This window comes from Strix uralensis, chromosome 1, assembly GCF_047716275.1.
Source record: "Strix uralensis isolate ZFMK-TIS-50842 chromosome 1, bStrUra1, whole genome shotgun sequence".
In the NCBI taxonomy this organism is placed as follows: domain Eukaryota; kingdom Metazoa; phylum Chordata; class Aves; order Strigiformes; family Strigidae; genus Strix; species Strix uralensis.
The window spans coordinates 145320295-145342044 of record NC_133972.1 but is presented as its reverse complement, the minus strand read 5'-3'; the positions used below and the strand labels follow the sequence as shown (position 1 = coordinate 145342044).

The 21750-nt window shown below is 37.0% G+C and overlaps 1 protein-coding gene across 2 annotated transcripts; it reads right to left on the bottom strand.

Moving 5' to 3' along the window:
• Positions 1–512: 512 nt before the first annotated feature.
• On the bottom strand, positions 513–20808 carry ATP6V0D2 (ATPase H+ transporting V0 subunit d2). Of its 2 annotated transcripts, none has more exons than XM_074883987.1 (8): positions 20593–20806; positions 13065–13236; positions 11008–11186; positions 8309–8388; positions 6395–6472; positions 2940–3116; positions 1493–1570; positions 513–958 (listed from the first exon to the last, which is right to left on the bottom strand). In XM_074883987.1, exons 1-8 carry the CDS (start codon positions 20720–20722, stop codon positions 797–799), a joined length of 1056 nt encoding a protein of 351 aa, XP_074740088.1. In that variant the 5' UTR covers positions 20723–20806; the 3' UTR covers positions 513–796. The 2 variants fall into 2 exon arrangements, with proteins under 2 accessions (XP_074740088.1, XP_074740096.1); XM_074883995.1 differs by having other exon boundaries at positions 821–958; positions 1493–1590; positions 20593–20808.
• Between the last annotated feature and the right edge of the window lie 942 nt (positions 20809–21750).

Sequence of the window (21750 nt, the reverse complement as noted above, 5' to 3'; positions counted from 1 at the left end):
GAGCTGATGTTGTTTGTGTCTGATGTAAAACTGATACAGACTTGGCTGGTATTTTCATTCATGTTTCATAATCTTCCCTAGTGCATACATGAAGACAGTGTCTTTGGTGTGCTCGAAGGAGATATTTGAATTGCTGTGGAGTAGATCAGACACCCGCTGTTTGACACTCACAGTGCTCCTCGTGACCATAAAGGAATAAGTGAAAACATTTTCATGAAAATCAAGTTACTTATTTACATTTAACTGCAGAGAGGTTGTCACAGTTAGAAAGGTTCAGAAGCGCTCTCTTGGGATTCCTTAAGGGGAATCTCAGAGTAACCCTAAAGTTTCTCTCTTATTTGTGTATTAAGTCCTTCATGCAATCTTGTATGCCATGAAGAAGACCATAAGTGCAAGATAGAAGTAGTGGCTTAGCTGGCCCTTTGGGAAAACCATTAATTCAAAATTAAGTCATTAAAGAGCGTTTCAAATGTCATTGAAATAAAGCTTGCTTCCACAAAAGAGAAATAATATGTATGTAAGACCTTGCAGGGAGTTTTTATTGATCAATTAAATTAAAATGGGCACAGTAGGGAACAAATCTACCAACAAAAACTATGAATAAGCCTATTAATAGTTCCTTATAAAGTACTCGTATCTCTAATTGCATTGCTTTTTCTTACACTGCTGTATATAAGGAGGTTCATTAATGCAATTTAAAATATCTGATAAGAGTTAACTTTTGAAATAAGATTTTTCTTCTTTTGCATGAAATAATGCTTCTTTTCAGGCATTGTAGGATTAAAAATTCTCAAATTTAGAAAATCGGAATGTAGTTGTTAATTTTGGTTCTGTGTCTCTGAGAAATGCACTCAGCAATCCATACAATATTCCTGCATTCTTGTTCCTTTAACTTTACATAGGCATAAAATACTCCAAAATGAAACTGGTTGTTGAATGCAAGCACATTCAACTTTACCTGTGGAAAAGATGAAATAAGTGTTATGATAAAATATTAAAGAAGGCAAATGTGGTTTTTATATGGTAGCTTTTATGATCAAGATTTCTGTGTAACTTTGCAGCCATGACTATATTTAGGAGTCTCTTGAGTATAAATATAATTGAAATGCTATCTGTGGATTGATTTTGGTAATAGATTACAGCAACATTACAGGTAAGTAAAGGACAGTGGTGAAATACCTTCTTCAGTAGACTACCCAAAAGAAATTTCATGAAGTGGTTTATATGAGATGGCTTTTGGATAGGCTATCAGAGTTGACAGTTCTATAACTAGTCTTCAGAAGAATGTCCTGGGATTTATTTTATTTAAAAAGGTAAATCCTTCTATTTTGATTCAGCCAAATGTTGACAGCCATAGAAGTACTGTGATTTTGAATACAAAGCTGAATGATGCAATATAGTAGAATCAAAAGCCTAGTACCTCATTCTTGTTTTAAATGTTATTCCAGGTGGGTAACTTTCATTTTGATATTTTAAGGTTAGAAGCTCTTACCTCATGTTCAAAAAATGCATCTTCCAGTGTCTTTTCTCCAGTGCCACTCCCCACACCTTCAAACACAGCCTTGTATTCCTAAAAGCATAGACAACCACCTAATGGAAATAAGGTACTTTTGCATTCTCTTCAGCACAGATACCTTGCATTACTTTATTGATTAATCTACGTTAAGTAATCTTTCTGTACAGAAGAACTCATGTGTAGATTACAGTTCTACATAAATCAAAAATTAAAAGCATATAGTCAGCAAAAGAAAGAAAAATCACATTTGTTCTTGTATTTCTTACCGTCATTTCCTACAACATAAGTAAATTACTGAAGGCATTAAAGAGACTTATTGTAGAATGACACATGACCTTTCACTCCTTTGGACAAAGAGCACTGAACTTCTTGTACAAATAGCATCCATCAGAGCCAGAGCTGTAAATGGAGCCAAAACCCTGAACTCTGATCCTCACATGGCTGCTCATTTTATTTCCAGTAGTCAGCTGGATTTGCTTTATCTGTGTTAATATTGTATCTAAATCCATTAGTCTGAATGTCATCCAGGAATATTCTGTGCAGATATGTTTGACTTTGTTTCTTACTTGTTACATTTCTGTGTAATTTGATTCTCTGTGTATTTGTTTTGTTTTTCCTGTAAAGTAGCAGTGAGTATAGGTCTAGTACAATGGTTCCCAAATTCATCTAAATATCCCACCACCACATGAATTGACTTGCTCTGTACCACAATGACATGGTGACACATGTGTCTGCCGTTCCGCTTATGCACAGGAAGAGATGTGCATCTCCAGCTTTGTTTCTTCTGTGGGAAAAGCAGTAGACCAGACATCATTTTGATTTGTGTACCTACCTAAATATTATAGGTAGTCAGAGTACCACAGTTAATTCGGAGAGCAAGTGTTGCAGATTGATTCATCTTTAGTAACAGCACTAGTCACATCGATATTAACAACTTCATCTACTTCTTTGGTTCAATCAGTGATTTAGAGAAAACTTTTCAGAAGGGCATTTTTACAGTACACTAGCAATAAATCAGGTTTGCACTCATCTGTGACATGAATTGTTTGGTTATCTCATTTTAAAATGACATGCTTTTGCTCTAAAATTTTGGAGGCAGCAGCTGTGAAGTGAAACTCAATTTGGGGAGAGTAAATGAAGTAGGTAGAGTTTTGTTTACTAGAATGTGTGTGATTTGGTCTTATTTAAACACTACTGTAAGAGGAAGTTCGTATGACACTAAGGTAATAATATATCTTATGTCTTCATGTCAAAGGCCTTTGATTCCATATACATTTATATGGGATCTTTGAATCTTCGCTGATGTTTTTGTCTCTCAAAAATGCTTTTAACTTATTTGAATACTCTTTAAAATTTTGCTGACATCAAGAGATGTTAAGTATTTGTATTTTGGCTTTTTGTTTTAAGAAATTAAATTACATACTGCATAGTAATCTGCAACACACTTCACTTGCTCGTAGTCATCTGCATTGGCCAACAGATGTAAACCTTCTGGATACAGTTTTCCACAGGTTGGATACAGCTTCTCTCGGTCATCTTTACTCAGCTCAGTGCCAAATGAATTAATGGTGATGATAAAGGCACGTCTGTCTGCCTCAAACTTAATATGGAAAACAAAGAATAAAGAGGTGTTATTAGAGGTATCATTCTCAATTATGGCGGGGATATGTTTTTTTTCAGTAAGCTAAACTATGGAATCTTTAAAAATAAGTTCACTTCAGAGCATTAGAAACATACCTTATTTTAAAAATTGTAAATCCTTATTTGCAAATATTTGTTAAATTTTAATTAGAAAATCAGTGTTTTGCAAGCACAGCTTTTATTCTGTGGTTTTTGTACTGAAAATATCATCTCTGCTACTTTGTCTTTTCCCTAGTTAGTTACCCAGATGTTGACAACAAAAAATCTCCTCCTCACACACTCTTCCGAAGTTATGAAATGATACTCTTATAAATAATAATAATACAGGAAACATCCAAGAATAAATAGTACTGTTCTGGGGTAACTTAGAGTGCTGTTGAGAGTAAAGTTTGAATGGAAATTCTGGGAAAAAAAAAGTTACTGAATGCACATATTTAAAACGATAATTTAATAAGGTGGAGAGGGCTGTTTACTTGGCAAGTTAAAGTTTTCAAGTGTTTCAAGTAACAGTTAATTTTTAACACATAGAATCAAAGGCTACATTTCTTCTGCCAGGTTTAGATGCCTGTTATATCTGTGTTTTCCCTGCAGCAGTAGACTAAAAGTCATTCTAATGTTTAGCTCTCAGGTTGTTCTTTTGTACAAGGCAAATTTTCACTTGCCATTCTTACAGAATGAATTAATGGTAAATGTAATGGTAAATAAAAATAATTTACTCAATTCTGTCTGATAAATATATTCTTCTTGCTTGAGATCTAATTTGACTATGTTTTTATTTCTTTCCTTTATTACTTTCATGTTGTAAGAACAGAATCCTTGCTAATTGCAGGGATTATGCAGGAAGATCTTCCAAATGAAGCATATACGGTATATGCACATTTCAGGCAGCTTGCCAAATTTCTTATGCTGTGAATTTTTGAACTGTTTTAAGCAGGAAGGTACTCTTTTATGTTGAATAATAAGACTGCAGTTGCAACATAGTTCTACAACTTTAGCAGTTAGGCACATATTCTTAGATCCTACTTGTGTGTACTGGAACACACTGTAACAGGGACCCAGCTGCCCTCTGGCACTGACTTCAGAGTAAGGAAAATGAGTAAACAATAGAGAAATAATGAGAAGAAAATAAGTGTGCTTGAAAAGATTTCTAGCTAATGAATAACAGGACCAAATTTCACTTACCTTATTGATATGAATAGGCATATCAGCCCTAGTGAAACTGTTTTGGAAGAACAAATGCTTTAGTTTTTTAACTTGTTAAAGCCATGTAGAATCTAGCTGTTGGATTTGTAATATTTTATTGGGAAAAAAGCATGCTCAGATGAAATCACAACTAATTCTATCAGGTTTGGGGCTGACTGATAGCTCCCAGTTTGAGAAAATTTGCAGGATTGAACCAATACATACTATCTATCAATTCATCAGATTACTGGCATGTGAGATTTTACATAGTGAGTAAGGCCATGAGGCAGTTACTTTGTAACTTGGGCCATTTGATTGCTACAGGTAGAGGTGGAGTCACAGAATGACTGTTTCCTAAATGCCTTTGTTTCCATATGGGAAACTCCAGTAGCATGACTGCTACTTGAAAATTAGTGTGGGGAGCTAATGACAGGCACAGTGCTAGCTGCAGTGAGGTCCTGCAGTTTCTTGCCAGATGCAGAGTTAAACATGCAATGTTTGTTGTCCATGGTGGAAGGAAGATCATCAGTACTTTTAATGTGGAGGGTTGGCACCGTGACTGGTGGTCAAGGAGTTGGGGAGCTAAATACCTCAGCCTCATTCTGATAGGGTCAGGTTGGTAGTCTTACATATAAGATTACAGAATAAATAGCAAGTATTCTTTTGAATAATTAAACTTTGGCTTTTTGTGAATTCAGCCATTAGCAATCTGCTCTATGTGTGTCTTCAGATTATTAAAACGTTACAGAAAAGGAAATCTATAGAAAAGTTTATCCTCCTAGCTGATTGACATTAGATAGGGATTTTAAATAAGCTTATCATAGACCAAACTGTTACCACTGGAATAAAAAGAGTTTTACAACTTTCTTAAACTAATGTTGTAAATAATCTGCTATCAGCATGAATTTCTAGCTAAAAATGAACTTTCTGAAAAATCTGTGGGAAGTGTCTTTACCCCTGCCAGCCAATCTCTTATTTTTATTTTTGAGAAAAGAATAGTCATAATACTTAATTTCTGGTCAATTCAACCTGATGAAGAGTATTTTCTTTAAAACATAAACTGAAACATTATGACCTTGTTAAATAAAATATGAAATTGCATTCCCTTTTAGGACATTGTTTCTTAAGATGTAATTTAGGCTCATTCTTCTTTCAGGGGTGAACTCCCAGGGTTATTATCTCTCTCCTATAATGCAAACTTTTAGTGGGATGTTATCAGAGCACAGTGAATTCTGTTCAGTTTCCAGGGTGTAAGCTTTGCTTATCCAGAAAAAAGACTCCTGGAGCAAATGGATGATCTGGCTCTCAAACTCTGCAAAGAATTGTGATAAACCATGTGAAAAAAAAAAAATGGAGCTGAATGATGAGAACTCAATTTTAGGAATTTCTGCATCTTTCATTTATTGTGCTGCAGGTATGCTTTGGACAGGAGGACATTAGGAATTTTGCATGTATGTCATGGAAAAAATAAATATTAAACTCTTCTGAGTTGAGACAAAAATAAAACATGGAATGGTGGACTTTTCTGTATGACACTAGTTCCAAAGGTCAATCAACTCTAACTTCAAACATTAATTTTAATAGGAGAGCAAATGAACATAATAGTGCCATGAAGCTTAAAGATCATTGGTTAGTAAATATACAGTAATACCAGACCTTAGCTATCCCAAATTTGATTTTGAGCTACAAGGTGTAAGAATAATCCTTTTTTTTTTTTTTTTTTTTTTTTTCCTACATAATACAGAAAAATGCTAAGGGGCAACAGTTTGAGATTAGCGAACTATTTATTCTGTTCTGATCTCTGTTATAGAAAAATATTAACTGAGGCTAACTCCTCCCTGGTAATGGACTAGCTGCTTCTCTAGTCAAGAGGTAAAAGTCATCTTAGAATGAAGTCTTCATTATATCTTAGAAAAACAGTTATTATTCAGAGGAGAAGCAAACATTTGACAGATAACTTTGCAAATGGAGAGAGAAGGAATGGGAAAAACAAAGTATCCTAATTATGAAAACATTGTGGAGTACTTTCATGTACAAAGACTGAATTTTCCTTACCTCCAGAATAGGTCTCATTATTTCTGCTGTAGTACCGCCTTGTTTTTCACAAAACTTATAAAATGCCTCAAGATAAGACTACATGAAAGAAGAAGAGAAATATTTTAAATGCTACTTAAGACCTGAACTAGCACAGTACATAGTCATGAACCTCACTTTTAAATACTTTCATCCACTTTGATAATTCTACCTATGAATTTAAATTCATGTGCTTAATTACTTTCCTGGATTGAAAGGTGAAATACTAAATGCAAATGTCTTATTATTACAATATAGGTTCATATGTTTTCAGAAATTGCTGTAGAACAAATATCGTGTTTTCTTTGCTCTCTAAAGAAGGAAGTTCTTGAGCTCCATTGAGCTTCCACTGCATAATAAGCAGATGGTTGAAGGAAACTGCATTTATAGTGTGGAGGAGGGGCTTTGGGAATATGCCACGGCTGTTGGGCCAGCACTATGAGGATACACAAACTAATCACTACTGCTCTACCCTAAACCCTGGATTAGGACAGAACAGCAAACAAAGCTTCTGTAATACTGGTCTGCAGAGCCCTCTGGTCTGTTAAGGATTCTGGCCTTCACACCCATTTCAAAATACCTGTGGAGGAAGGATGCTAAATATCTCAAGAGATGCTGTTCCCCCTGCCTCTCCATCCCCCAAAATACTGGTTTAGGGAACATTTATGTTATCAAAATGCATTTGGTACAACTTCACAAAATCTTGTTAAAAGAAGCTGTCATTAACTATGCAATTAAGCGAATTTTAAGTAGAGACATCTCAAGGGAGATCTGCTGCATGGGATTATGCATTAGGTTCTGTACAGTGCTATCTGATAGTAGAGCTGAAACATAATTGATCGCACTGACAGCTGAAGCAGAGGAGAAAGGATCTATTAATAATTTAGGAGTGTTTGCAGAATGATCCCCCTGATACTTAGAAGAGTAAGAAGAGAAAACAAAAAAACAGATTTAATAAGTGTAAATATATGGACACCCACACACGGTATAAGAATCAAATCTATATGTTATCAAATGGAAAAAGAGTGTCTAGTTTAGTAGCACTGTGAAAGAATTGAGATATTTGGGCATGTTGTTTTGGCTGATGTTGTTTTGAATGAGAGGAAGTAGCAAAATAATTAAGAATCAAATATTGGCTTGGGAATTTATAAATATCATTTGTAAGACAAACAGAATAATTTTTTTCTTTCCACCTAGTGCAATCAGATTACTGTAACAACACTTCCTGCAGTCTGGGGCATCCACTGTGAAAGAAAGATAACAAAGAATTTGGAGAGAATGTGTCAGGAGGAACCATTAACAGGATGAAATATGTATAGTCTTTAAAGAGACCATCCTAAGAGTACTGACCTGTGTGCTAATATTTGTAAAGTACTTTGAAAATGCAAGTACATTAGATACATATCCTAAATGTATATGCTAAAGAAGAAAATTATACAAAACCCTTAAGTAAAAAAAATGTTAGCTAGACTCAAAACAATTAGACCTTTTCAAATCATATCTACCTTTTACAAATAAAAATAAATGTTAGACAAAATCCTGCCTAGGCTCAGTTAGGAGCTAACAGTTCTGTGGCATTTGGTAGATAACTGAGGTATTCATAAACAATTGGATCTGGATATTAGCATGACATCAAAAACATTTTCATGAATGAGATATTAAATTAGGATTTGGATGCAGACCTAAAATTTGAAAACTCTCCAAATAGTGGAATAGAAATGAAAGGAGCTGGATCTGATTCCTAAACTTGTCATCAGCCAGGTGACCTTAGACTGCTTGCTTTATCTCACCATGCTTCTGTTTCCCCATCCATAAAACAGGGTTAATGATGCTGACCTCCTTTTCTGACACACTTTGAAAAACCCCAAGTATTATCATTATGTTGAAAGAACTTGCCTTATACAGTTTGTTGCGCATGATTTCAATGTTCATTTCATCCAGGTCATTTTCAGACAAACAGTCTTGAAAGAAAGCAGCTGAAAGCAGAGTTTATTATATTGCAGTATAAATCTACATGCTGATAATATGCATCTCTTATCTATTGCCATTCACCAGTCTGTGAGCAAGGATCTGAGGTTTCTGTTGTACAAGAAAGAGTGATATAACAGAGAGGAAGAGAAATCCTCTTGATTTTCCCCTTATCCTCCTACTGTCTCCTTTTTAATGAGAATCTGCTGTGAGGGGAATCAATCAGTGCTGCAGCCAGAGTCCACATCTTCAGAGAGAATCAGATGGGAAATGCTAATGAAAGCCCTAATCTTCTCTGAGTATATGGTTTGAGCATTAGGGAGATTTTCTAGTGAGGAACATGAAAGATCATTTTTTTCTTAAATCATGCAGGTATACCACAATTGTTAAGGAGAAACCTCTTTCCTGTTTTACCTCTTCCTCTTTGGGTACGTCTGTAAAGGGGGAAAGGCAACAGGTTGGAACTAGTAAGGGGCACAAGCTTTGACCTTGACCATCTGTGCTTCCAGCTCCTCTGCAGAACTGGCTAAAGACCAAGTTTTTGAACAGGGAGGCAGAGGATGAAGTTAATTTGTGCAGCTGGACCGCTTAAAAATACTGTATTCATAACTGACAAAAGTATGCCAATCCCTCACTATTCCCAAGCTATGCCAGTGGGGCAGGCCAGTGCTGCATGACAGAGAGTGTTGGCTCAGAAAGCAGCAATGGGAGATGGTATTTAGAGAGGGTATGTGAGCCTAACCGTGTTTTGTAGTCTTCTCCCTTCCTACTCTTCCAGCATCAAGATTTTGCATGAAGAACATTAGAGAGCATAGCTCTGGCTTTAGTATTGTAGATCTATTGCCCGTGAATTTGTCCCATCTTTTTAAAGATCTGATATTACTCTCTGCTTTGACAAACTTGTTTAGCAAAAAAAAATTCCAGACATTTACTACCAGCTGTGTAAAAAGGGTGTTTTATTTTACCTGTTTAAAAGCTAGTTTTGTAGTGGGATTTGGCCTTCTAAATGATTTGGGAAGCAACAGTTCGTAGCTCACTATGGACAAAGTGCTGCCCTCAGGACTTGGTAAACATTTCCCATCTCTCTCTTCAGCCTTATCCTCTCCAGAGTGGAGTCCAGCCTTTTTAGTCTGTCCACACACGGCAGCGCTATCCCCTTGTTCCTTTTAGCTGTCCTGCTCTGTATGTTCTCTGATTTCTCTGTACCGGGTGTTGGTGTCCAGGTGCTGGCAGTGGGGGCTGCAGGGCCTCTGTGAGGAGAGGCCAGGGCTGCCCCATGCTGGACACAGCCGGTTCCAGCTGGCTCCAACGGACCCACTGCAGGGCACAGCTGAGCACCTCAGCCAAGCAGGTGGTGCCTTCTGGGAAAATATATTTAAGAAAGGGCAAAAAATGCAGGATGTAGAGAGGAGGAGGGAAAAAAAAAATTTGAGAAACAGCAGAGGGAGCACCAAGGTCAGAGAAGGAGGAGGAGAGCCCACACTGGAGCAGACAGTAAGTGTGTGGAGGAAGGAGCCACAGAGAGAAACCTCCATGTAAACTCCCCCCACTCCTTGTGCCACTCATTGCCTCTCCAAAGGGACTGAGGGTAACCTGCGTTGATAACAAGGGGGCAAAGAAAAGGAGCCTGGAGCGAAGGAGTGGCAAAGGCAGGAGGAAAGGCATTTTCGCTAAGCATGTAAATGTTTCTTTCTTTTCTGTTTGTTTCCTAATGCCCGGGCCAGTAATTAATTATATATGTATTAACAATAAATCAAGTTAATTTTCCCCAAGTTGAGTCTGTTTTGCCTGCAACAGTACTTTGTAGGTGATCTCAGCCCACGAGCTCCTTTTTCCCACTGTTCTCCCCACATTGTGCTGGAGGCAGGGTTGGGCGAGTGGCTGGGTGGGAGTTTGGTTTCTGTCTGGAGCCAATCCACCATGCGTTCTTGAGAACCAGAGCCCAAAACCACTCACAGTACTCAAGATGAGGGCACATAGTGGTTTGATATATGTTCAAATCCATCCAGTTCCATCTTATTCTCAGTAGCCTTCCCAACACTGCCCCACAGCTTGTTAGTTTTCGTTTGTGCTGGCTGCTGTAGCATGTTGAGCAGAGTTTCATCCCTATTTCAGAATGTGACATTCCCAACCCTCATACTGTTTTGCTTTTAGATTTAGTTCTTCAAAATAGGGATTTTCTTTGTGTTTGAATCATGCCCAAATCCCAAGAGGGAATCTAGGTTCTACACAACATCTAATATTTATTAATAACCATTTTTTTCTTGACCCTTAGTGAGGAATAGGCAAGATTTCATATTACATTTTTTAATTACAGAGGCAGGTATTGAAATACAAATCTAGATGTTCTAAATTGGTGGCTACTTTGGATATAAAAGATATCCATTGCACTTCTTGAGTAACATGTTTTCTTTGTGTCTGCTACCCAAAGTTAGTGTAGAAGCTGTTAATAAATGTTACTAGAAAATGGCCTGAACACCACTTCAGAAGCGCTTGATCTACACTTCATGTTTTGCGTTACGTAAACACAGTATATCCAGTGAAAAACATGCTTTTCCCTCTGAGGTATTCTTAAGAATACAGGATGAGTAGGTTCAAGAAACAAAGAAATAATTTAGTGTTCCTACCTAATGGTGTGTCAACCAGAATTGCATTGAACAGCTCAGTGGGGTTTGAGGCAATGCTGACTGCTTCCATTTGCTCAAAGCTCCCCAGTGGGTGGCACTTGGGAACAAGTTCAGCTATGGGTCGCTGATGTAATGTGCCAGTTATTAAAAGAATTACGTTGTCAATCATATAGCTGTATCTGTATTTGAAAGAAAAAGTAAAAGAAATTTATCTTTATAATGAATTTTCCTTTGAAAAAATACAAACCCAAGATTTTTTAAAATTAGTAACAATACTAAAGTCAGAAACAACTACAGTACTTGCAAGTTTGTATGTTCACTCAGTAACAATGTCTCATCAAAAACAAACAGAAGTTTTTAAATAGCAAGTAGGTAACACAGTACCAGTTTTAAACTACATGACTTGTTTGGAAAAGAGACGCTTTTAAAGAAGAGGAAACTGAAACATGAGTATAATAAGCATAACATCTGTGAAATGTAGATTCACTATAACAAGTGACAATGAGTGGTATCAAAACGTAAATCACCTGAGCTAGCAGCTTCTCTAGTTAGGAATTTTGTTATTTCATATAGACCATCTAGACAGAGAAGAAATGCATGGGAATCTCGGCACTAAAACAGCAAAGTTCATGCAGATGGACCAGTCTTAGGGCTTTCTTCTCAGCTTTAAAAATCCTCCCATAAGGAAACTAAGAGCAGGTTCTCACAGATTTCTTCTTTATCGCTAAAAGTTTTCTTTTCAGTAGAAGTTTTCTATCAGCTTCTTACTAGTTTTACTGTCAGAGAAGCTGATAAGAGTTTTGTCAGTGACTTGGAAATGGGAAAGCTATTCCTTTGGGATGTTTGTAACAAAGATGCCAGTCTTCAGCTTGCGTTCTTGAGTCAGAACACAGAGACATATAGGAATTAATATGATCTCACATAAAATCTGTGAGGGGGCTCGAGGATCTGGTGAAATGTAGTTCAATGAGTTAATAATTGTATATTAAATATCTTAAAATATTGTCTCCATTATTAGAAAAATGACAGTGTGCAGAGTTTGTGCATACACATGTACACATGCATGTCAATCAGTGTGAGAAATGCGTTGCCATAATTTTCGTATTTTCACTTTCATTTCCCTGAAGCAAAATGTAAACATTGTATGCCTACAGGTCAGTCTTTAAGATCCTGTTGATATAGTAGCCTAAAACCGGTCTGCTACACTTGACCAGAAAAAAAAAAAAGGCAAAACCAAAAAACCACCACTTTATTTTGCTGTTATGATAAAAATACTACTTGAAAGTAAGCTGAACAGTCTAGTGTTCTTGTTATAATATATTAAAAAGATAAGATCAAGGGAAGTAAACAGTTAGGTAAAATATCCTGCTGACATTTCAATAATCCATATTGTTATACTGTTATAAAGCAGATAGCTGTTCTTAAAGTTAAGTCATTCATTTACAGTTTTATCTGTTTACGATTGAGATCAGAACTTTCTCTTCATCTGGCATCACACAGTACTTGTGCTTTTTAAAAAAGCTGCTTGGATGTAAGTATCTTGCAATATGCAACATAAAGTTCTTCTGTTTTTAATGTTCAAATGGTATAAAAAGTATGGTAGGGGTATGATGTGTTGACTTTCGCCCTTTAAAAAAATCTCAAATTTGCCATATGCCTAGTAATTAACTCACTGCCCTGTACAGCATGAAATTGCTAAGCATGAAATTGCTAATCTTGCATGAGTCATCCCCTTAAACTTAAGTTTTGCAAGTTCTCTGACTTAAATGATATTTGAAAATGATAACCATTTTTCTCAATCTCTACCAGTTCTCCTGCCACTGTACACAGAAAAAATCTGTTTGTGTTCTTTGAAATTAGTTGCAAAGACAACAGCTCTTCATATATATATATTTCAGAACTCATATTAATAAAGTATGTAAATGTTGCAGTATCAAAGTAATATTGCTATTTTTGAAGCTTAATAGAAATTCCAGTACAATGTGTTTACACTGTTTTAACTTGTAAGTGCTTTTTTTTTGAGTCTGTGTGGTAAGCTATGTGGTAACATTACTTACGTGATAAAATTCAGAAAAGTGGCAAGTGGTTCAAAAGCATGGTTTCTAAAGTAATGAAATTCTGTGAGTAGTTTTGCTTTCAGTTTATCATCGATGGTGGAAATAGTGAGAGGGCCAGTTTCATTTGCCAAGAAGTTGCCATAGTCTGTAGTCTGTAGATGTAACTTCAGATCTGGAATTAGATGATCATGAGAATAAACTGTCATTATTTTCTTCACAAGCCAAATAAAAAATATTTAAAATGTTAATTTCTAACGTTAAATTTTCATATTAAGCATCTGATCATACTCTATTGAAAAGTTTTTGGTATAGATTTAATACAGAGTAAATGAATAATTAATGCAAATTTGTACTGCCTACCAGTAAGACCTACTGCATGCCACAGAAAAGCACAAATAATTTACACCTTTTTGAGAAGTTTCACCAGCAGGTTTCATTTTCAGCCACACCAGGCACAGTGTTAATTACTGCTGTCCCTAGACCCTTCTCAATCAGGTTTGTTCAATGTTTCGATTTCACCAATTTGCACCATTATAATACGTCAGTTGCTTTGTCTCCTGCACTCCTATGGATTGTTAGGCATCAATAGAAATCATCCTTTAACTTTGCTAAGATCTTAAATCTTCATAAGAAACATATAAATCTCAGGTAAGACTGTAATCTTATGTTATCAGGCTGTCTGAAGAAGAGGAGAGAACACATCTTGCCTGGCTCAGATTCTGGGCTCCAAATGGCTTCTGCAGTGGAGCACTTGAAATGGCAGAGTTACACTCTCTTAGCATTTCTGGTTTGGCTTTGTCTGATTTATGGCTGCAACTACCAGATCCTAAGAAGCTGTTCCAGAAACTTGGGTTATCATGACATATTCTGTCTGAGCTCCCGACCCTGGTAACTGAGGAAAATGGGTTGGTTAGACAACAAAGTTGAAAGAAGCTTTTGTAACATCAAGGCATTCATTGGACAAATTTCCTCTGCTAGCCATTTTGCCATGAAGCAAAAGTAAGAATTTGAATCAGTTCTTATTGTTCAAAGCAGTTTAACATTTCCTTTTAGAAAAGGCTCTGCTATATTGCATAATTATGTTCAAATGCTGTATTAAAACTACTATAAATTATAGATTGGGATAATGCTATATGGTTTGGGCATTCATAATGATTTGATTTCCAGATAAAATCTGAAGTGATATTTAGGGAAAAGAACAGCAACATTCCCACTGACTGAAAGAGGGCTGTACCCGTAAGAGAAGTTAATATGCAGTTAGCAAGGTGTGCATTTATCAGTATAGTAGCTACTCTTTCCTATTTCCTGATGTGTATACTTTCTTAGTATGCAATAAGGTTGCCTACACTGAGACTTAAAGCAAAGGAACTAGTGCACTGCAAATTCAAACTTCTACGTCTAGGACTCCAGCTTACTGAGATAGATATAACCCTCAAAGTTTTCTATGCAGATTGGCTGCCACTCAAACTCATTTTAGCAATTACAGAATCATAGAGTCATAGAATGGTTTGAGGTGGAAGGGACCTTTAAAGGTCATCTAGTCCAACCCCTCTGCAATGAGCAGGGACATCTTCAACTAGATCAGGTAGTTCAGAGTCCTATTCAACCTGACCCTGAATATTTCCAACCTCTCTGGACAACCTGTTCCAGTGTTTCACCATCCTCATTGTAGAAAATGTCTTCCTTATATCTAGTCTGAATATACTCTCTTTTAATTTAAAACCATAACCCCTTGTCCTATTAAAAAGTCTGTCCCCATCTTTCTTATAAGCTCCCTTTAAGTACTGAAAGGCCACCATAAGGTGTCCCTGAAGCATTCTCTTCTCCAACAACCCCAACTCTCTCAGCCTTTCCTCATAGGAGAGGTGTTCCATCCCCCTGATCATTTCTGTGACCCTCCTCTGGACCCACTCCAACAGATCCATGTCTTTCCCGTACTGAGGACTCCAGAACTGAATGCAGCACTCCAGGTGGGCTCTCACCAGAGCAGAGTAGAGGGGGAGAATCACATCCCTTGACCTGCTTGGCCACGCTTCCTTTTATGCAGCCCAGGATATGGTTGGCTTTCTGGGCTGCAATTGCACATTGTCATATCATGTCCAGCTTTTCATCCACCAGTATCCCCAAGTTCTTCTCTGCAGGGCTGCTCTCAATCAGTTAATCCCTCAGTCTGTATTGATACTGGGGGTTGCCCTGACCCAGGTGCAGGACCTTGTACTTCGCCTTGTTGAACCACATGAGGTTCACATAGGCCCACTTCTTGAGCTTGTCCAGGTCCCTCTGGATGGCATCCCATCCCTCAGGCATGTCAACTGCACCACTCAGCTTGGTGTCATCTGCAAATTTGCTGAGGGTTCACTCGATCCCACCTCAATGTTGTTGATAAAGATATTAGATGGTACTGGTCCCAATACGGACCCCTGAGGGACACCACTCATCACTGATGTCCTTTTGGACGTTGAGCCATTGACCACTACTCTTTGGATGCAACCATCCAGCCAAGTCCTTATCCACCAAATGTTCCATCCATGAAATCCATATCAATTCACATCAACGCATTCTTGGATATGACAACCTTACTCAGCCAGCGCTCTGAAACTATTAGCATTTCTCTAGATCTTCCTGCAATAAGCTGAATTTATGCTACCAGTGTAAACTAATTGCTTCTTAAAATGATATAGGTGATCACGAAACTGTTGCCAAAAGAAAGCAGAGGTAATTGGTCTTTCAATAGTCAGAGGCAGATACTAGGAAATAGTCATAGTTTCAGTACAGGTTTCCATGTAGGAAGAAGAAAGAGAATCCAAGTATGAAAAGAAAGAATCATTTAATTCAAGAGAGAGAGAAAGGTAAGCAAGATTAAGAGATCCATAGAATGCAGAATTATACCCAGAAATTAGTCTAAATATGTAAGACAAACTTTTTTAAAAAGCACTAATATTTTCATATCACACCTACATTCCTGTGAAAACTGATCATTTTTACTTTTTTTTTACTTTTTTTTCATTGCAAAGAAGGTAAAAATACCTGGCATATGGTGGGATTAGATAATACTACCTTGTTACATGCACAAAGCTGAATCCCAGCTTTCCTCAATTCCTTTTCTGATGAACTACTGATACCTACCTTGAGTCACACTCTGTAAATGTTTTTTTTTTTTTTCATTTTGTTTTAGCATATTTATAATATTTTTAACTTAGGGCAGTTTTTGTGGTGTGGTGCTATGCCACAGCATGCAGAATGGGGTATATTTATTACCTTTTAGTGTGAAGACATGAACTGAAGGCACTACTGGACAAAGACAATAGTACTACAGTACAAATCTCAAGCACAGTGGTTTTCAGGGGTTTAGTACCTGAAGCCCTGGTATTATCAGCCCCAAGTATTGACCATTGCGAAATGTGTTTGTCATCATGAGATGAACAGAAACCAAAACTGATGATTGGAAGTAGTTTGACAAGACTGCATTACCTTCCTCACTTCTCTGATTGACTGAGTGGCTTCAGAAACCGTGTGCTAATGTAAGGCATGAAAAATATTAGCTATAACACATTAAACAGCCCTACCTGGCTCTCAAAAGCTATTGAGGAAATATATGCCCAGGAATTTATGACCCTGCCAGTTCCACAGCCTCCTTTATAGAAGTATTTCTTCTAACTGATTTAATAAATGCCAGCATGCATACTTTATGTAAAAAACAATATTCTACACTATCTCATGGTCTTGGCCAAAACAACTGAGAAAATCATCATCCACAAGCTCAAGACCATATAATATAAATCAGGAATGTCATAATCAGAGTTCACACCATGACAGAGTTCAGAGCAGCTCAGAAACTGCTCTGCTGGTCTTAAATTATAGTCTTCTGATTGCTGTTGTCATAAATAAGACCTGGGGACTAACACAGTCAGAAACTTCTAGTAGTAACATGACCTGATGACCTGGCAGGAGTAGATGGCAGAGCATTACAGGGGCCTCAGACATTCCTGTTCACCAAAACTTTTTAGTGATGGTAGCTTCTCCTTTTCTTAGGGGCTCTTGGAGGCCTACGCGAGACCCTGGGCTTTTCAGCATGTCCACAAGATCCCCAGGAGAGAAAATTCCTGTATTTCAGGTGTCAGTATTATTGCCATCCATCTGCATTGTGTATTTCCTCATTACAATTATATGCAGAAAAATTATATGTAGGAAATGTATGACTAAATAATATTCACAATTGAACAGCAACCAAACACAATTAACAGTATGTCTAAATGGAATTAATGCGCAGAGGGAGACTAGTTTAAGATGAATGCAGTTAAGACAGGAATGATGCTGCTCAGAAAGGAGTATTGCGAGAACTTGAACAAAGTGTTAACCTGGTCTCTCGGCATCAAGCACATGGTGTCTTGTCTGTCTCCTGACATTGATAGCCAACTACCCTCAGTTTTCAGTTACACTGTTATTTCAGCGACTGTGTGCTGGTGTGTCCTGGCTCTGGCAAGTTAAGTGAACTTATTTCAGTGATGGTGGGAGCAGAGTTGGGCTGCTTGTCCTTCTGTGACCTAGTCTCCCTTCTAGAGAGCATTAGTCTTTTCATCACACAGGGAAGTAAGGAAAGAATAAAGCACTGAATTTAAACTGCCCCCCCTTCCCCCCATATTCTACTTCAAAGACTGTCAGCAGGGTTCCTCTGGGAATCCCATTCCCCTGAAACGGATGATGACATAGAGCCAAACTAGTAGCATGCCATGTTGCAGAGGATTCAGCCAGTGTTGCAGCCCACATGGTAGCTCCATGGAAATTATAGGAATTCAAACAAGCCCAAAGGGATGTCTCAGTCAAGCTGAAGGCCTCTTCTCTCTGTGTGGCCCTGAACTGAGAGGACACAGTGGTATCATAAATCAATTAGCATGCTCCTTGTTTTCTTTCCCTCTCACTGTTTTATTTTATGATTATCAAGCAGAGGTAAGGCGCTAACCTACAGCTTTTCTTGTGGTTCTTCTGTACTGACATTATGGTTTCCCCTCTAGAGATATCAAAACCACTTTGAAATTAAAAGATCTTTTTGATTCTATTTATAGGTTACTTGGGGTGGTTTTGATTTTGTTTCTGCTTGTTTGTTTTAGCATATTTATAATATTTTTAACTTAGGGCAGTTTTTGTGGTGTGGTGCTATGCCACAGAATGCAGAATGGGGTATATTTATTACCTTTTAGTGTGAAGACATGAACTGAAGGCACTACTGGACAAGCACAACAGTACTACAGTACAAATCTGCATGCTGGATCTTTTAATTGGAACCAAAATAAAATGTATGCATAAAGCTCCATTTTTTTACTTTGAAGGAAAAGAGTGTGGTTTTGGTGCACTGTACACTCATGGTGCAAGTTCAATAGTAAAGCATCCTATATGTGTAGAGAGATAAGTGTATTCAGCCACATGTACAAATGCAACACTTCCCATATTTTCATTATAAATAATACATTTGGTAGATAACTGGTGGGAATCTGTTAGCTGTCTAAAAGAAGTAGAAAATGTTATGATGGAGAAAGAGATGTAGCTGAATAGAGAAAGAAGGGAAGTGATCATGGGTGGTAGAGATGTGCTTGTAGGAGGGTTGATGAAGGCTGCTGCTTCTGTTGCTGAAATAATTTGCATTCTAAAATTGAATGAACATTAGAAAGAAGAAGTTCAAAAATAAAAAAGTCATTGTTCTTTCTACTATAAATCTTACTTAGAAAAGGATTTTATCTCTCTATTTTGATCTGTCCATCTGTTGCATGCTCTTGATAATGTTGAAGGTCTATATATCCCAGAAATGTTTGAAAACCACTTCCTAGTTGTAAATAACTTTCTTGTAGTGTGATTTTAGATAGTTTTTCTTAATTACTCTTAGCTTAACATGAGCGAGTATTCTTCTGGGAAGGATGAAGAAAATCCTTTTCTCTTGTATGTTTTTAAAAATTTTTAAACCTGTATATTTTCATCTTATTCAGAAGTAACCAGGATTTAATGTTTTTTCTTTTCTTCATGGAGCCTTTGATGTCATCATTTATTGAGCTCCCCTGCAGGGACAAGTGGAGTAAGAGCAAGGTTTAATAATTCCATCATTCTGTCCTTTGTATCTTTTATAGATGTTTGAAGCTCTATTAGCTTTTTCTGAAGTCTGTGTATTCATGGAGCAAGACTTACACAATGAAATACAGTATCAAGAGTGTCTGTAGAGTCTTTAAGTTGCACAGATCACAACTGCTGGTGCAAATAGGTTACAGAAACTGTTGATTTTGTCCAGTGACGTAAGGAATAGATTTCAGTTCTCAGAGTAAGTGTATACATATGTTCTATGCCATTGTATGAAATGGAGAGCTGTTAGAGCTCTCCAGCTTATCAGCTGAAGCAGGTCCATACACTTGGTAAGCTGAATAGTCCCTAGATCCCACTGACTGTACTGACAATCTCTTCTTTAACTATGAGAGGAACTTTATCCTGCTGACAGGTAAATAGCTACATGTATCTATTTAAATGTAGTTGTTTTAATCTGCAAGGTGAATGGCAAGCAACCTTCCCAGATTTATGTTGTTATTTTATTAATAGTTCAGAAAGCCTCAAAACTCCATTGTATATGGGAATCATCAGGTTCTGCACTTCTCATTTCCCCAAATGCATTACTGCATACACAAAGCAACCAATGCTTAAAACAGAGTAAGCTTATTATTTCTCCTTGTTCCTTTTTGAAATTAATTTAATAGGCTGCATGTTATAGAAATTATTTCAGTGTACAATAATAACTTTTATTTTGAAGCCAGGGAAAGAAACTTTATGTTCCTTTAGAAGGGTGGTTTTTGTCTTACATTTTTTTCCTGCCAAGTGTCTAGAGGTATGTCATATGATTTTTTGTACAAGTCTGTCTTCATCAGGCTGTGACCAGTCTTGACCACAGAAATCTGTTTTGGAAACTAGTGTGTGTTCTCTTTATTACTGTGGCAAAGTCACCTTGAAAAAAGCTTTTTTTTTTTTTTTTTTTTTTTTAAGCTTGAGCATAGTTTAGTTTTATTTTTGTGAAGTCTAGTTTTCTCTTCCTGGTAAGCAGAATGTCCCCCACTGCCCTAAAACTCATGAAGTGATAAAGTACTAAAATTATACCTTTTATAGAGAAATGCAGAACCAGATGGTGAGCTTTTAATAAGATTTTGGGAACTGTTTTATCCAGCTGAAATTATATGAAACTTGAACAGTTCTATAGTGTGGTTAAAATCTGTGAAAAGGTTACCAATCTCCATAGGAACTCTGTGGATGAGATTTCCAAACCTTATCTGTAAAGTAAAAAATCCCATCATCTGGACTGCTTTGCAAATCAGTCTGTACAATCCTAGGGTGATTTCTATGGAAAGCTATTAACTTAAATATGAAAACAGTTTTTCAAAGGATATCAGGGTTGTCTCTGGTTTTTAAGATAAGCTCTCAATACTTCAGTCTTTTACCTTCCCTTCTTCAAAGGTCTAAGCAACGGTATTTCTTCCTAAATACAATAAATCAGCAGACTTACCTTCCAGTGTCTCACACTGTGCTAAATTGACATAGTCCGCACTTGTCAAGATCCCAGCTTTGAACCCTCGGACCAGACCCTCCAAGTAACCATGGTCCACATTGAAGTAAAACTCTGAGTATCCTGGCATGGAGAAAAGGAGATTTAATCTCTCTGCTGGATACTTGATGGTACTGAATATCTGCCACCAACTGTTTTCCTCCTCTTTGGAAGGAGTGACAAATAGTCACTGATTTCCTGCCAGACTATGATTGTGTTTTACCAACTGGTTTCTTCCTGTTTCTTGCTCCTCGTGTAGATCCAGTATAGTTGATGCTTACACAACAGCCAGCCAGCAAATCCAACTCCCTCCTGTCAGAGCCAGAAAATGAACCTATTATTGATGAAAGGGAAGCCAAAAAGGAAGTATAAGATTTAACCATTGCTTACAAGAATGCTCTGTACTGATTGGAGAATGAGAAAGCATATTACAAAGCTTGATAGCATTTTTGCATTTCTTAAATGTATTATAAACAGGAAGTTATCTGTGAATACATATTGAAAAATTATTTCTGCACTAAAATGGTGGGCTGCGGTAGAACATAGCCTATTCAAGGAATGTAGATGATTTTTAATGTCTCTTTTGGTTTTTAACATTTTGATTGCTGGAAACTTTCTGCTGCTCATCTCTTATTAATAAATCTGCATATGAATTATAAGATCCTTCTAATAGTTACAGTGAACACTCGATCTTGCCCATAGGTGAAAGGTCTTTGAAGGGATTTGGCTTTCATTAGCCTTTAAAGTGAGTATTCAGAACTTACCTCAGAACTATAGTTTGTCCAAGTTCCAGTCAAAATACTCTGGTTATATTCACTAAGATGTGGAAATAACTCATATATTTCCTCTTACAGAATAAAGATTATAAAAATAGGGGTCTTGATTTCAATAATGCAAATTTAGAGCCTTTTTAGACTTTCTGATTGTGATTCAATTGAAACTCAAAACTGCTAAATCTATTCATGCCTTTTATACTGAAGGGTTAAGTCTGATGCCTTTCAGATTTAGGTGCCCCAAAGCTGACAGTTCAAAGTGACTATGCTTCTGTAATCAACACAAGAAGTTCTTTTTTTCCCGAAATTCACTAGCATATGCAACACGTCTCCAAGCTTTGCTGGA

Coding starts and splice junctions, on each gene's coding strand:
- ATP6V0D2 (XM_074883987.1), bottom strand. CDS start 20,722: ATGCCAGGATACTCAGAGTTTTACTTCAATGTGGACCATGGTTACTTG. Junction 13,237..20,592: donor ACAGTGTGAGACACTGGAAG/GTAAGTCTGCTG, acceptor ATCTAATTCCAG/ATCTGAAGTTACATCTACAG. Junction 8,389..11,007: donor TCTGGTTGACACACCATTAG/GTAGGAACACTA, acceptor CTCTGCTTTCAG/CTGCTTTCTTTCAAGACTGT.